This window comes from Equus przewalskii, chromosome 4 (assembly GCF_037783145.1).
Source record: "Equus przewalskii isolate Varuska chromosome 4, EquPr2, whole genome shotgun sequence".
NCBI classification, from domain to species: Eukaryota; Metazoa; Chordata; class Mammalia; order Perissodactyla; family Equidae; genus Equus; species Equus przewalskii.
This window is the reverse complement of record NC_091834.1, coordinates 69,588,798-69,606,456: the sequence shown is the minus strand read 5'-3', so window position 1 is coordinate 69,606,456 and position 17,659 is coordinate 69,588,798. Positions and strand designations below refer to the sequence as shown.

At 36.4% G+C, this 17,659-nt stretch overlaps 1 protein-coding gene across 13 annotated transcripts in view; it reads left to right on the top strand.

The window, feature by feature from the left end:
• The window catches only part of IMMP2L (inner mitochondrial membrane peptidase subunit 2), an 848,424-nt gene that overhangs the window by 49,928 nt on the left and 780,837 nt on the right, over positions 1 to 17,659 (top strand). For all 13 annotated transcript variants that reach the window (XM_070617586.1, XM_070617584.1, XM_070617583.1 and 10 more), the window contains one exon: positions 17,278 to 17,381. In XM_070617586.1, coding sequence (XP_070473687.1) covers positions 17,278 to 17,381 — 104 coding nt within the window. The remainder of the gene's footprint in view (positions 1 to 17,277; positions 17,382 to 17,659) is intronic.

The following is a 17,659-nucleotide window of genomic DNA, read 5'->3' as shown; positions in this document are numbered from 1 at the left end:
GCTTTCTCCCATACGTATATACACACACATACATATATGTATCTATGTATGATGGCACACGCAACTATGTATGTATGTATATATACACACACACACAAACGTTGTTATTGAAGCATTTGAGAGTAGCTTGCATACATCATGCTCCTTTAACATTTAATACTTCTATATACAGTTCTGAGTCATGCTGCTTGATGACTGATATCCTAATGCTTTTCATTTACAGATTTTTAAAGTTAATATTCTTCAGATTCATATGCTTAGAACTTTAGATACATTAAGGGATATTGACTGAAGTTCTAATATAAACTTAATGTTTGAAAAAACTGAGGCCAGACATTTGAGATAATTTACCTACGCTAACATAGCCATTAAGTATTAGAACTGGCTTGAGCCAACTCTGATAATGCTTTCCATTTTATTAAATAATAACTAATAAAAGTTATGCTTTATCAGTATGCTGTAATGCCTCCCTATACTATTGCTGCTCACAGAGATATTTTGCTCCATTTTACTTTGGTTTATGGAATGATCTAATTACTAAGTAATTTAATTTTGGGATTGTTTTGTAGTACATTTGGGATTTAAACAAAGAAAGAAATTGTTTATGTTATAGTGGGATATGAAAGATTTTAAACTTTGAAGCTCAGGTTGATGGAAGATACCCTATTCTAAACTGAAAATTATAGACCTTATAAGAAGGAATTAGACTTCAATTTATGGAAATACAGCATATTAGATATCTTGAAAATATTTCCAATGCAACACTCATAAAAAATTAGAAATAGAACATTAGAAATCTTTAAAAATGCATACTGACCTTCCAGGGTCACTTTGAATGACCAGAGACCACAAATAAGGGGGAATACCTTTCCATTATTCATTGAAGCCATCATTAAAAAAGTATTCATTAAAGCACTCAGCTGTCCTTTGGACATTTGTCAATTCCTGGTAACCTAGAGTTTTTGCTTTGTTTTGTTTTTCCTGAGGAAGATTCGCCCTGAGCTAATATCCCTTGCCAGTCTTCTTTTTTTTTTGCTTGAGGAAGATTAGCTCTGAGCTAATATCTGTGCCAGTCTTCCTATATTTTGTATATGGGTTGCAGCCACAGTGTGGATGATGAGTGGTGTAGGTCTGTGCCCAGCATCTGAACTCACGAACCTGGGTGACCAAAGTAGTGCGTGCAAACTCAACTACTACACCACAGGACCAGCCCCACGGTTTGTGGTTTTAATGGCCATATGGGGATCAGAAGACAAACCTCTGGGCTCAAATAAGGTAGGAAGTTGGAACAGAAATTCTGAATAAAGTCAGAATCTTGGAAGAGACATGCCTTTAGAGAATGGATAAACTAGAACCAAAATCAGTTCTGCAAGAAAAATTGTCTAGGTCTGAATAGAGGAAAAAACCCTAATGTGGGATTGAGGTTTGAATTCACATTCACTGCAACAGAAAAACCCTAAACTGAGAAATTAATTTACAGTGAACCTGGGTTTAGAGCAGCCTCAGGCACCTGGAACAAGCCATCACCAGTCCTTCTGGGCACATGCAAAGTTTGATGACCATGATCTCACATGATGAAATGAGCACTGTGAGAGTCACTAACAACCTTTAGCAGAATTAGACCTTTAAGCCTTTAGAGATTAGAACTATCTTAAATAAACGATCTTAAATTACTATATTAAATGTAGTATGTTTAAAGAAATAAAAGAGGGACTGGCCCTGTGGCCTAGTGGTTGAGTTCAGCATGCTCCATTTCAGTGGGCTGGGTTCACAGGTTTGGATCTCAAGCGCAGACCTACACCACTCATCAACAGCCTTGCTGTGGCGGCAACCCACATACGACATAGAGGAAGATTGGCAAAGATGTTAGCTAAAGATGTTTAGGTTAAAGAATCCTTATTTCTTTAGTATGAATCTTAGAAAATTTGGAATGAAATATGTACTAGCTGAGATTTACTTCAAAGTAATATGGGAAGAGGAAAAGTAGAATGGGGTTATAGATGAAATAAGATTGGCTGCAAGTTCATAATTGTTGAATCTAGGTGGTAGGTAACATGATAGTTCAGTATACTGTTTTCTGTCTACTTCTTAAAAAACATGTTCACTGAGGTATAATTTATATACCATTGAATTTACCCATTGTGAGGTGATTTAAAGATTTTCAATAAATTTATGGAGTTGTATAATCATCACCTTTTAGAACATTTCCATCACCCCAAAAAGATCCCTCATGTCTATTTGAAGTTAATCCTCGTTCCTACCCTTGCCTTATGCAACCACTCATCTGCTTTATAGATTTGCCTTTTCTGGATATTTCCTGTAAATAGAACCATACAGTATGTGATCTTTTGTGTTTGGCTTCTTTTACTTACTGTAATGTGTTTTGAGGTTTATCCATGTTGTACCATACATCAGTAGTTCATTCCTTTTTATTGCTGAATAGTATTCCATTGTAGGGATATATCACATTTTGTTTCTTTGTTCACCAGTCGGTGAACACTTAGGTTGTTTCCACATTTTCCTTATTGTGAATAATGATGCTGTGTGCATTCATGTACTGGTGTCTATGTAGACATGTTTTCCTTTCTCTTGGGCAGATACTTGCTAAGTTGCTAAGCTGTATGGTACATTTATGTTTAACTTTTTAGGAAATTGCCAAACTAACACCTGGGTGGGAAAGTGGGCTGACTAGCACTGCCTACACTCTCATTTCTACTTCTTTGTTGCCGCATTGGGGGAAGCGAAGAGGTCCTACCTGGTCTCACTGCTGCAGGGTGGGGCTGGAAGTCCAGCTTCCTGCTCAGCCCACTGATACCATGGTGTTGGGGCAGTTTTGTCTTTAATGTTTGGCTGCATTAGGGCAGGTATTATAAAAAATGTTTTCTATTCTGCTAGGCCATTCTTTTCCTAGTCTTTGGCTAGAGAGAGTGGACTTTTCTTTAGGTTTCTTTTCCTGTGTTTGGTGGTTCCAGGTTGCAGCCTTCTCCAGCACTCCATCTAGGTTATGTGGGAAACAAAAAGAAAACCCAGGGAACTCACCACCATGTCGTTTCTTAAGTCCTAATGTCCTAGCCTCCACTCTGTCTTCTTTCCATCTTTCAGAGTCTTCCTGTATAGGTTCATTGTATCATGTCTGGGGTGTTTTAATTATAAGAGACATGAGATAAATATAGAGATGAATGGAGGTACGCCATTTTGGCCCTAGGCGATATTTTTTACCTTGCATAGTAATCCAATAGGTAGCCCTGGTTGTCTAGTCTTTAAGATTTGGCTCTCTGACCCCTGTGGCCTGCGTTCACTTCTAGGTCAGGAGACCACATCTCCTGTCTCTTGGTTGTCATACTGTGGCAGCTTTGTGTTGCTATGATGCTGAAAGCTATGCCACCGGTATTTCAAATACCAACAGTGTCACCCATCGTAGACAGGTTTCAGTGGAGCTTCCAGACTAAGACAGACTAGGAAGAAGGACATGGCCACGCACTTCTGAAAAACTTGGCTGTGAAAAAAAGTCCTATGAGTAGCAGGAGAGCATTGTCTGCTATAGCGCTGGAAGATGAGGACACTAACAACAAAAAGTAGTTAAATGTGACTGAGTTCTGGCCAATGGAAAAAGGATGAAAAGCGAGGCGCCATTTCCAGGCCTGGCCCAGAAAAGACTTCTTTATGATCCATGCTCTCTCTTCTCCTGTCTGCTGGCTAGATGCAGAGGGCTGGCTGAGGACTCTGAGGCCACAAGAGATGGGGGATCTACAAGATAGAAAGAACCTGGATTTCTGAATGAATGGGTGTAGTAAATCCATATTGTGTTGTACACTGAACTTTTGGGATTCTTTTTACGGGCAGTTAGCCTACTTTGACAGTATAATGAGACTCATTACTATACCTTTTCCTCTCTGCTTTTTCTTATCCTACACTCCCTTTAAGGCTAAACTCAAATCCTGTCTTCTTCACACAACTTCCCTAATTCCATCATTCACTTATTTGAAATACAGTAAATTTAACTCATGATTATAAATTCTTTTGTATTGTCCTTTACTTCTCTGGTAACTTCATGGGTTAATACTAACTCTATTTTGTAAGCTTCTAAAAGAAAGGGACCATATTTCTCTCACCTACTCGTTTAGAGGGATGCTGAATAAATGCATATTAAATTTGTTCTTTGAAGCATTGAAGTGCCTGAATAATTAAACTCTACAGAAATATGATAAAATGAAATTATCATCATTAAAAAATTTTTTTCTTTGACTTTGAGAGTGTTTTTGCACTATTCACCTGAAAACTTTTTAGCCTCTTGATGAATCCATCATAATCTTTATGGCAGAGATTTTCAAACCTTTTTGCCCATGACTCATGTTAAGTAATACAGTTTTTTATTGTACACATACTCACAGCTGAAACAAAAGTTTCATTAACAATACTTAAACCGTAATTACCATCATTATGTGCAATGCCCTCTGATATTTTCTATTCTGGTCGCAACCCATTAAACTGATTCTATGACTCACTCATTGGTCGTGACCTGTAATTTGAAAAATGCTGCTTTATTGCTGGAGGGAGGCTTGAAAGGGTGAAGCTGCTCAAATTGAGCTATAAGTAAGGGAGTGGAGCATGTTAGCTTGATTCTGAAATTTTGAATGTGGGCTTGCCATAAGGGCTTCAAGCAAGAAGTCCAACACAAAAGATAAGGAGGCCCATGGTCTGAGAAAGCCCTTTTGCAGTTAGCGTGGTAGTTGGGCCTTTTTTTTTATTAAAAGCACCTGGGGTGTTTATGCGTGAAGATTCCTGTGTCCCATTCTAGATCTATAAAATTAGAATCACTAACTAGGACCTTAGAATCTGCATTGTGACAAGCTTTCTAAATACTACAATTTGAGAAGTGTTTCCTTACAGAGAGCCCCAACTCTTGGATGAGGGCAAATTGTTGGGGTGTTTGCCAGAGAGAGGAACTGTTTTGATTGAAAAATCCTGATCGCCTTGTTTTGTTAGGCTTTTGAATTCTAACTCTTAGTACTTTTTAAAAAAGTATATTTTTATTTTTTAATAAAAAATATATTTTTTGTTCCCCATCCTTTTGTCTGTCAAATCATTTATCATACATTTGTGCTAGTTTTAGCTTATTTTATTATTTTTAATATCTTATACTAATGGTTTTATCAATTTGTGGTATTTGTCATTTTTGATTTTTCTTACTAGTTGTTTTTATTTCTTTTTCCTATTTTTGTTTTGTATTATCTTTCTACTTTCTTTTTTTTTGGAGGAAGGTTAGCCCTGAGCTAACCTCTGCTGCCAATCCCCCTCTTTTTGCTGAGGAAGACTGGCCTTGAGCTAACATCTGTGCCCATCTTCCTATACTTCATATGTGGGACGCCTACCACAGCATGGTTTGACAAGCGGTGCATAGGTCTGCACCCAGGATCTGAACTGACGAACCCGGGGCTGCTGAAGTGAAACGTGCGAACTTAGCTGCTGCACCGCTGGGCCAGCCCGTCTTTCTACTTTATTTTTAATTTTTAAACGTCTTTTCTCAACTTTGTAGCTTATTGCTTCCATTAGTGAGTGTTTAGTTATCTGTAAATTCTTTTTGGGTTAATTTTTTTGCCAGCTAATTTTCTTTCTTTCTTTTTTTACGATATAAAACAACTTCTATTACTATAGTTTTAAAAATGACCAAAAGGAGGCACAAGAGTGTCAGCTGAGTGAATGGCCTGTTCACTTATGATGGGAGACTTATAGCTTTTTACAGTAATGGCTCTTTAATAAATCACACCTCTCATTGGCTTGTATAGTTTCCTCCCCACTTGACTCTGGCCATGTGACTTGCTTTAGCCAATGGGACATCAGCAAATGTTACTCAAGTAGAAGTTTGGTAGACACTTGTGAAGAACATGCAAGGAACTCAGGCTGTCCTCTTGGAGGAGACATTGAAGGACAAATGAAGCGTCTTGGCCAGCAAGCCCCAATTAAATGCCTGACATGTAAGGCCGTTTTGAACTTTCGAACCCTATTTGAGCCCCAGATGACTGCAGCCACATGTGTGTCCTCAGGAGAGACCAGAGGATCTGCCCAGCTGAATTGAGCCCAAATTGCTGAATCACAAGCAAATAATTGTTCTTTTAAGACATATAGTTTTGATTTGTTTTGAAGTGATAGGTAACTGGAACAAAAATTGATATTATTAGTGAGGTGATGCCATAACAAAATCCTAAAATATGTGGCATTGGTTTTGGGACTAGGTGGCAGTTAGGGGCTGGAAAAATGGTGAGGGGATTGTTGGAAGAGGCTAGACAGATGACAAACAACTGTTAATGAAAGCTGGTGAGGAAACGGCTATTGGAGACTGGAATGATGGTGACTCCTGCTTTATGGTACTGAAACAGTTTAAAAAACTGTTACCTGTAGGAACTTGGAATATGAAGATGTACCTAATGAATTTATGGATCTGGCTAAGGAGATTTCCAGGCAGAATATTGAAATCATCGATTAACTTCTTATAGCTTTGTATAAGGTTTGGGAAGAGGGAAAAGAATTGAAAGCAGAAATCAGAGGAAATTCAGGGTGCCCAGGACTTTCTGTGTTGGCAAATAAGAGTTTCTCATTCCCAGTTTGTAGCAGGCAAAAATACTCTTAAGGTAAGATATGGCCTGGAGTGAAGATCAAATCTTGACTGGAAGACTCTTTGTTAAGACCTCAGAAAGATTTGAGATGTTACTTAATTCTGTTAGCTAGAAAAAAGAGATTATAAGAATCTTAAGGGCTTTGTGACACATTAGACTGACACTTCCAAAGTGAGAAAGAGCTAGTTTGAAAAGAGTTATGGGTAGAGTTTTAGGGGGAATGGAATGAAACCCGGTTAGATCAATAGGAAGTCTACAAAGTTTTAAGGGTGTTGAATTGGCTTATACTAAAAGGGATGGTGATTTTAAAAAGAGGCTTCTGGGCCCCAACTTGCTATGAACAGGAACATTTCTTTTTAAAAAGAAATAATCTAGGAGCCCAAAGCCCAGAGAACAGAGCGAAGAGCCATGGAGAGCAATAGATTAGGAAACCATTCCAAAGAACAGAAATAGGCCCTAATAAAAGAGCATTCCTGTCCCTTGGGTAGGAGGCCCTGACAACAACTGCTGTTGCAATTTAGACTTGCTATGGACAAGTGACGACTTTGTTTCTCCTAGTACTTTTCAAAATTATTGTGGTTATCTTGTCCCCGTCTTTCCGTTGGATGTTTGGGGGACAGATAATTTGTCTTTTTAGTTTATAAGCCTCTGATTCAAGATAAGCCGCATTCAGGTTGCATCCTAGGATGCTCAGCCACACTTGGACCTGACCCATATGGTGAGGTACCAGACTTTGATCCATTTGCAAAAGTTGGAGGAGATTTTGGAGTTCTTGGGAAGAGTGGTGTATATTTTCCACATAGGAGGAATATAATTTATTGGATCCAGAGGGCAGGACTTTGGTAGATTGTTACATTAATATCCCCTCTTTCCACCCCAAACCCCAAGAGTCAAGCCTCTTGGTTCCCAAGTGCTTATGTAGTCCCCTCTTACGCTCACTCTTGGCTTGTCCATATGACTCCCTTTGGCTAGTGGAATATCAGCAAACATCATGCAAACGAGGCTTGTTGGAAGTTTGCACAGTGGAGCTTGTCCTCTGGGACCATGGCTCCCTCCATGACTGCAGCTGCCTGAGTGGTCTCAGGCCAGACTAGCTGACTAACCACCTAGTCAAGCATAGCCTAAATTGTACAATCAAGAGCAAGTAAATGATTTTTGTTTTAAGTTTTGGAGTGATTTTTTTTTTTTTTTGTATCAGTAGGTAAGTAATACAAGGACTATATGTTTTTGTCCCTTTGCGTCTGCCATAGTGCTTTTCAATTTTTTTTGATAGACCGTTTCCTATACATTTGAACCCCTTAATTCTAATAGCTTTGATCCATGTAATTCAGGTATCCCATGGACCTAAATTTAAGTTGATTCATACTGCTGGAAGGGTTTTTTTTTTTTTTTTAAATAGGATGTAACATCTAGGTCAACAATGAGGAGCTAAAGGATCTAAAATCCGTGGCCTCGTCTTCACAGATTTGTTCACAGATATTGTACAAGCAAAGTGAATAGATTGCTACACTCTTGTACCTCTTGGGGTATTTGGCCTCTTTGGAGTTATGTACATCTGAGGAAATCATCCAAGAAGCCTCCTAAAAACCTCTTTATATTTGTTGAGCCACTTCCTTTCTCTTGCCTTGCTTTTTTTTTTTTTGATCAAGAGACACATCAGAGAGAAAAGTGGTTTCTTCTGGGCAATGGAGAATGACTTATCAGTGAATGTGAAAGCCTTATTCAGTTCAGTTTTCTAAGGAACTTAGAGATTTGTCAGTATGTAGATACATTCATGTAGCTGGCTTTTATTACATATAGCAATCTGTCATCTTGTTAATATGGAGAAAGGTTTATTTTTATAAATTTTATATTTCATTAATTATATATGATCTTTTTCCAGTTATAGTGATCTGAATTAAGGGGATGCTTAAACACTAAAGAACTTGTTAAAGAAGAAAACAAAGTTCAAAAGTATCTGTAATAAAAGGATATAAAAATCAGATGCCTTTCTCTTTTGAAAAAAAATTTATTGCTTTGTCCTAACTCTAAAGCATTGCATATTATTGGAGAAAACTTGGAAAATGTAGAAAAATATAGAAAATAATCTACACCACCTTCCAGAATTAGTTATTTTTAAGATGTTATTATATATCACTAATATTGAATGATCACTCTGTTCTAGGCATTATAGTATTGTATTCAGTTTAAATACAATAATTTAGTTAATATCTCCCACAACCCTGTGATGAAGGTATTATTTATTAGTCACCCATTTTACAGATGAAGAAACAGGAGCAGAGAGATTCATTTGTTGAAGATTACACAGATTCAAGCCTAGGCTTTTGACTTTAAAGTTTGCACTTCTAAACCATTATAAATTCTTCTCATCCTTTTCTGCACCATTTTTCTTCTTTCCTCTCTCTCTTCCTTTTCTCCTTCTCCCTCTCTCTCCCTTTTCCCCTCCCTTCTTTTCTTCCTTCTCTAAATTGGATCACACCAATTTGCTTTTTCATCTATCACAGGTTTACCTGATTTATTTTGCCAAACATATGCAAATATCCTTAAATATTTTTCTGCAATGTGATTTTTAGTGACTTGTAGTATCCATATACCATATGGTTTAACCATTGCTAGTTTAATCAGCTTCCTATTATTGATATTTAGCTTGGCTCAATTATTCACCTATTATAAATAATATATGATGAACATCTTTGTACATATTTTTGACTGTTTCCTTAGGATAACTTTTTAAATATGACATTTCTGGGTGTAAGGATAAGACCACTTTAAAGACTTTAGATACATTTTGGCAAATTACCTTTCAGATAGTTTTTAAAGATTTTTATTTGTACAAGCAATATATGAGAGTGCCCATAAAACCTTCATGTGTCACTCTGTAGTACATAGGAAATACAATTAAAGATTAGGTGAATGAAAAATTAGCAACCCAATATACTTCCAAGTTAAATTAATATGGTTTATGTCCATTTTTAAACTTTATTAATGTAGCTTTCAAAGCTTGCTTTTTAAAGAAAAATTAAGACATTTGGTATTTACAGAAATACAAGTTATTTTTATGTGAATAAAATTTCATGGAGAAATATCAAAAGGAAGAGGAAAATATTCACCTCAATTTTAAGTGGGGAGTGCTGAAGAACCATAAGTCTGTAAACAAGGGGATGAGATTAGAACAAAGTTATTTTTTAAAAAGGCTCTTAAATCTCTGAATAAAATGTGAATAGATCTGTAATTTTCAAGGGTAAAGAATCCCACTGTATAGCACAATGCCAGGCAGAGTTGGAACTGAGTAGTTTTGCAATGAAGGAATGAATGAGTGAAAGAAAGCGTGAATGAATTTTTGTAGCTTCACATCCTTAATGGAGGCATCCTTTTTTTCTGTTGTCCTTTAAGTTGGACATGTGAAGAATATATCTCTGCTCCAGCTTGTGTGGAACCTGTTCAAAGTCTACACCAGTGAGCAGAGAGAGGCTGCCAGGACTGTCTGGTTAAGGTGGAGTGACCAGTCTAGGCCAGAGCTCTAAAGTGACTCTGAAGAGGTGTTTCTAGTGGGAACTTCATGATATCACCAGATGCTCCTGTTGGGGAGCCTCTGGAAGCTGGAGCAGACACGAAAAGCCCATTATTCTATATTGTTAATATAAGTGTCAGATGTAACTGGGATTTAATAAGTATGAATTTTCTGAGATGCTTTATGATTTGCATTTCTTCCTTTTACCACTCTAGTATAGTGTATGTGTAACTCTAGGTTTTAATCACCTTTCCGGATTAAGGGCCCTAAGGTCAAAAGTTTGAATAATTTTTTAATTAGATGGATGGTCATTGTAGGAGGTCAAATATTAAGAGGTATAGGTAATAAGTACCCTTTACCTGAAAGGAATGCTCCATTTCTAACTTAAAGCTTTGTGCAGACATGGGTACAGTTAATAGGCCATTTTATTATGCATACCTACTGAGATAAATCCAAGGATTCTAGAAGCCATGTAAACAATAGAGACTCCTGAATAGTGAGAGAGGTTAGCTAGCATTTTGGACCATTTTATCCACATTCTTTCAAAAGTGTGGCATCTAATAATAAGAATAATTCTATAGTCAGAATATACATTTATTTTAGCTATACTGTATGCTTCCTGGGCAGTGCTGCAGTGTTAAGAAGTTAAAAACAAATAGTACTACTTCAGTTTGTTCTCTTACTTTTTAATTAATAGTTTCCCTCTGATCATTTCTTTAAATTAATGGTTCTTCAAAAGAAGTCTGAGGGCTACCATTGGTTCCTCATGGCTGCTGCTGGGGACCAACTCATTGGAAAGCACAAAATTTAATATTTCAACATTTTAGATTGTGTATAGCTGGTTGGGGGTGGAGGTGGGGGGAGAGGCAGGCGGTGGAACTCTTTATAGGCTTGAAAAGGTTGAAAGCACTGCTCCCAAAGAAGTGAAGTTAAAACCAGGCTTTTTTTGGTGGACTATAGGTAGTGAGTTGTAGGCTGTGAACTTTTTTTTAATTAAAAAATGAATAAGAAATTTATAGAAAAAATTCAAAACCAGAATAATATCACTTCCTGATTGATGGCTATGGCTAAATCTTACAAGGTAAGAAATCTATCATGTCTCTTTAATTCTTTAGGGGAGTTTTATTTTCCTAAACCAAGACATAAATTCCCCCAAACCTGTCATATGATTTGAACTTAGACACAAGCTGAAAATTTAGGATACCTTGACAATATTTGTTTGTGGGAGGAACAAAAATCCTTCAGCATAGTCTTTGATCAGAGATAGCATTAAAATCCAACTGTTATGTTGTACTTGTTTCAAAAACAGGTCTGATATCTGTGCTTTCTACCTTCAGCATAATTTGTTAACATCTGTTGAAATCTGCTGACTTTATTGTCTTTCTTAGAGTGAACTACGTAGTACTTAGGTTAGAGCAAAACATACAATAACCTCTCTTTAGTGTAACTTAGAAATTTTCCAAAAAAAAGGAAAGGAAAGGAAAATTGTAATCTTATCAACCAGACCTAAAAGCTGTTAGATTTTAAATGTATATCTTCTCATATGTATATCCATATGTATGTATGTTTTAAAAAAGAAAATTTTAAACATATTGGGTGTAATGTTTTTATAGAAGATATTTATAACTAAATAATTATGCACATTAAATTTGGGGGAGATTAATTCCTAGAGGTAGAACAATTGAGATCCACAATAAAAGTATGCGTACTTTACTTGCTTAAAAGACACGAAGAAACAATCCACCAAGAATTTAGAAATGAGGAGTAGAATTTCCAGCCTGAAGACTTCCAGTTTAGTATTTAAAAGGAAAACTGTTCAGGGCAATATGTAAAAGCTTAATCTTGTCTTGAATCCTGTAGAAAGAATGCTGTACTTGATTTTGTTTCCCTTTTTCTCTGTTGTTGCTATCATCATCATCATCATTATCATCATCATCATCTTATTTGTTGACCCTTTACTCCCTATGATGCTCTGTGTTAAGAACGTTTTGTGGATCCTCTCATTTATTTCTCATAGCAACCCTCTGAGGTAAGTGGTACTTCAGCTCTTGTTTTATAGACGTAGAAATGAAACTTAGAAAGGTTAAATAATTTGTTTAAGGTAATCTGGCTAGTAAGGAAATGGAGTTAAGATTTGGACACAGTCGTCTGTCTTTAGAGCAAGGGCTATCCGAAAGACTACTCCAGGTTGTTTGATTTTTTTTTTTCCTTTTTCTCCCCAAAGCCCCCCGGTACATAGTTGTGTATTCTTCGTTGTGGGTTCCTCTAGTTGTGGCATGTGGGACGCTGCCTCAGCGTGGTCTGACGAGCAGTGCCATGTCCGCGCCCAGGATTCGAACCGACGAAACACTGGGCCGCCTGCAGCGGAGCGCGCGAACTTAACCACTCGGCCACGGGGCCAGCCCCTAGGTTGTTTGATTTTTAACCTAAGTGCTCTAGGGTGGAAGCCAAAGAATAGATCTAGTGTGAGGATGTAAGTCATTGAAGAAAAGATGGGCAGAGCAGCTGTGAGGCTTTTTTTTTCTTTGTTGGTAATCCCAATCATTTTCAGTGTTTCTCCCCTTAATAATGGAAATCTCCTTGAGTAATAGCAAGAGCATCCAACACATTTCACACATTTTGAGACACAGGTGGAAACTCCTAGATTAAATATTCTCTGAAGTTTCTTACTTCAAAAAAGTTTATTATTTTAAGTTGCTTATAATTTTGATATAGTCTCTGGGAATCTGGGATTTAAAGTATTAACAACATGCCAAGAAAATATAGACTCTTTGGTTACATCAGAATCCTAAAGTTTATGACTTTTAATTTAGATTTCATGTGTATAACTTCTTTGATTTGAAAAGATTGCTTGCTCTGTCTGAAGCATAAACTGCCGTTCCCACAAGGGAAAGCAAGATATAAGATTTGCAAGTTATAACACGGTTTGCTAATTTTTCTAAAATAGCATTATTCAAATGAGGTTTCCTTCGTTTTTCATATAAATTTTTCATTTTGAAGTTAGCACATTATTTTCTTTTCAAAAGTCGTTTTAGAAAGTTCCGGAAGTAAAGTGTTTTTTCTTTTTAATGAACTTTTTAATTGAAGTACAAAGAGCTGTGTTCTTCAAAAAGCACTATTTTTATAGTGCTGTAGAACAGTTTCCCAATTCAAGAAAGTTTTTCTTTATGATGAGTGTTATTCATCAGTGTTATTTATATTCATAAATGAACTGTAAAGAAAATAATTTTATTCTCCTGTGATTAGCATTATTTCATTATGGATAATAATAAAGCACTGTTCAACTTTATTTCTAATGCTTAAATTGCCTAACTTGATGTGGCATGAAAAATTTCTTACCGTACTTACCCAGAATATGTTTTCATTGAAAGATGTATACATTGTTTAGATAATGTATATTGCTTGGGAACCCTCTTATTTAAATAAGCTTTTAAAAACCTGTTATCTTTTAAACTTTAAAGTATAGACATACTATTTTCCAGCCACTGTTCTGGGCATACAAAAATGAATAAGACTTGATTTCTGCAATTGAGTGAAAGAGTTATATGTGTAGGCAGATACTTATAACAAGGTTTTAAGAACTATTGTTGAAGTTTACCTAAATTGCTGGGGGAGCACAGATGGGGGAATGATTAATTTAACCTTGTGGAGAAAAGGGAAACTAAAAGAAAACTCTTTTGTTCCCTTTATAAAATCAAACAAGATCTTCCAGGTGTTGGCTGATGATTCTAATATTTTACTATTTGAAATTAGACATGCTTCTCCTGGGATATTTTTCCCTGTATAAATCTTTTGTTTACAACACATTACCTTTTGGTTTTAACAATTAGCGTTAGAAAAGTGGGTAGGTGAGTGATTCTGTAAGGGAAACATGAATCTGAGGGTCAAGATTTGAGTCTGTGGGGATTCTTCTCTCCCCAACCATGGAGCACCAGAATGTAATTTCCTAGTTTCCACAAGGGAACTGCAGGTTTTTGTTTTTTTTTCTTTAAGTCTTCAGAGAGAAATCACCATCTGAATTGGGTTTTGAAAGATAAGTAGAATTTTCCCAGTAGGGAAAAGGCATTTTGGGCAGAGGGAAAGTCTGATGATGGGAGACTCACAGAGAGAGTTAGAAATTGAGGATGACTCAAGAGTCTTCTAGTGTGGAAGACAGGGTGAATGTCAATACTGTTAACTAAGGAGGGGAATATAGAAGTATAATTATGGGCTGGTGGGATAAACTCTCTTTTGCCCATGTTAATTTGGGGAGTCTTCGGGAATTGATTTTTTTGTTTCCACTAAAAATTATTAATCACCTTACATGTCCTGGCATCAAGGAAACAGATATAAGAAATAATCTGTTCTCAAAATTCTTACAGACTTTTGGAGAGAGAGAGACAAGTTGATAATTATAATACACTTTTAAATATACTGTGATAGAAATAATCACAAGTTCTGATGGAGAATTGGGGAGTTTTAATCACCTAATGAGACTGATGATGGGAATGAGGAGTGTTAGGAAAGAATTCCTATGGGATTGCCTCATGGGATTCAAGTATTGAAACTTATTAGGAGGTTGAAAAATCAATATAGTAGATATGAAATTAGTGTGGTTGTTTATAGACAGAATTTTAAAAACATGGATTAGGAGAGAACAGAAACTATCAGGGTATATGTAGTAAAAATTACTATTGTGTGTAAGTTTCTTCAGATGTATGTGTTTATGCATATGTGTACTGGATACAGTGTAAAATGCATTTTTTGTTATGGATTGTGGTCAGGAACTTTTGACAAACAGAAATCAAAGAGACTAAAGAAGAGTAGTCAGAAATAATCAAATCACTTTTATTCTTCACTATCTTGATGGCGAGGAAAAAAAATGAACCCAGTGAAAGTGCAAGTGCAACAGGAAGAAGGTTTTCTCTTTATAGTTCAGATGGTCTCCCCTAGGGCACCTTTACTGTATCAGTTATATAGGAGGAGAAACACAAGGAAATAAAGGGAAAAGGACTTGCAGGATGCTGAACTCAAAGACGGAGAGGAAGGGGGAGGTAGAGAGAGAATATGAGTGACAAATATGAATGAGAGAGAAAAAACCCCTGTGGAAGCTTATAGTCCTACCTTACTATGAGACAGCAAAAATCCATTCCTTAGCACTGTGGCCCAGCAAAGCTCCTTGGATTTATCCCACCATATCAACTCTGTTCCTCATTAGGGATAGAGTAAGAGGAGAAACCTGGAGAAAGGGTACAAAACTCCCCATAATTAAAATTGTGATATAGTAATATTAATAATAGAAGTTATCGAGAGCTTGACTATGAGTCAAGAACTATTGTGAGCACTTTAAATAATTGATCTCATCAAGTAAGTTAATATTTGTAAAGCCCTTAGAACAGTATCTTGCACATGGTAGCACTCAGTGTGTCTTGCTGTTATATTAGAACAGTACACATGGTAAGAACTTGGTAAGTATTGGCTATTATTGTTATTTAATTATTAATTAGGTAGCAGTTACTAATTATCATAATTTTACTAGTAAGGAAAGTGAAGCATAATAAAATTAAGGAACTTGCTCAAGATCATATAACTAGAAGGAAGTGGAATCATTTCTTCTGAGTTGGAGGTGAGAGATTGCTAGTGTAGATACATGGTGAGTTATGTGAAGATTGGTGCTTGAAATATGATGATAGTAGAGAGAATAGAAAGATGGGCCATAAATGAAAGACATTATGAGTGAAAAAAACTCTGTAGCTTGGTGACTGGTTGAAATAAAAAGATAACTAAGAGTGTAGGCTGGTTGGGAAAATGATAAATAGGATGTAAGAAAATAAGGAAGAAGACTTTTTTTGGGAGGAAAGGATGACAAATTCTATTTAATCACGTTGACTTTTATGTCAGATAGTCAAGTGAAATGATTAGCAGGGAATTCAAAACTAAAAATAAAGATATTTAGATATTATCATATAAAGGAGTTGGTAGAAGCTGTGGGTTGTTTGAGCTCTCTAAGGATAACCAATAATTTTTGGCCACAAAAAATGTGGGCAGTCAAAAATGAGGTCATGATAATAGCTCCCCCATATTTCCACAGCTTTGCGCACATCTCCTTTGTAGAGAATCTACGAGTAATTCCAGGAATCTTAAGAAGAATGCGTCACTTCTGCTCGGGGACTGGCTATTGTCTGGCATCCACTGTTTCCCTCACACCTGCCCCGGCTACTTTGGTTATGTCTTTTCTTGCTGCCACCATCATTGAAGGTGGAGAGCGTTGGTTTTGGTTGGGCACCTTTCCTGTCACCACAGAAATTGCTGTTTCCCCTATGACATTCTTAGAGACTCAGTAGAGTGAATGGTGAAAAAGCTCTCCTCATTTTTCTTATTCTTTGGTCCCTCCACTCTCCCCTCAGTTCTCAGGCTTATTAGCCATTGGCTTTTTCTGCTCCCCTGTCCAAGTGACAAGTATGCTGGCTTCATGGTTCCTCAATCAAATTTTTGTGCCTACATGGTTCCTGACCTTCAGATGAGTTCTTACACAAAATGTTTCTCAGTTCTTGCCCCAGTAATCCTCGGGCACATCTTGACTTGTCTGAGTTTTAAGGTGAAGCCACTTACTAGGTTTAAACTGGGACCAGGACCCTTGCTGCATGCTCTCTCCAGACAAGAGAGGTCAAGATGGGAAATCCCTACATTTTCCCTGATTGTTCCATCACGTGTTTCTTCTATTCCCTTAGCTTCTTCATGTGGATATTTTCCTGGTTGATTTGAGATTATTTCTTCATTTCTCCGGATGGAACAATGATGTGTACTACTGTGGAATTAGATCCTATCTGAATATTCTGTTGGGAGGTTTGACTCACATCTTTCTAATGGCTTTCTAATCCTTCTTGAAGTTTTCCATACCTCTTTAGTGGAGTTTAGTAAAGATTTGAATATCTAGCACATTTTCTTTTCAAATAAATATTGGTAATTTATTTTTTCTCTGGTTCACCCGTGAAGAATCCTGATGAGCCTTTTTGAAAACTCATCATTTGCAGTTACTTTAGAACAGCAATTTATTGAAAGCTACTATATTAGAAATGTTTTATTGCCCTGCACTGGAGCTATGAAGTGCAAGGAACCATGAAGATTGAAAAATATAAATGATAGATGTGTCTCTTTCTCCTTGGTTTTTAGCCTTCTTTGAATCCTGGGGGGAGCCAGTCATCTGATGTGGTGCTTTTGAATCACTGGAAAGTGAGGAAATTTGAAGTACAACGTGGTGACATTGTGTCATTGGTGTAAGTAAATCAGAAACATACTATATTTGTATATAAAATTATTTATAATTATCGGATTTAACTGGTAATCCACTGTTGATACCATATTCTCTATTAATAAATTAATAGGTACATGTAAAATATAATATATTTTTAAAAATCGATTTTGAAATGTAACAATGCTGTAAAGGATTTTTTAATATATAAAGTATATCAGTTAATTGACATACTTGGATTTGATAAAATGTGTTTAATGAAATGTTGATTAGGAATTATTATATCGATGACCCAGAGTACAT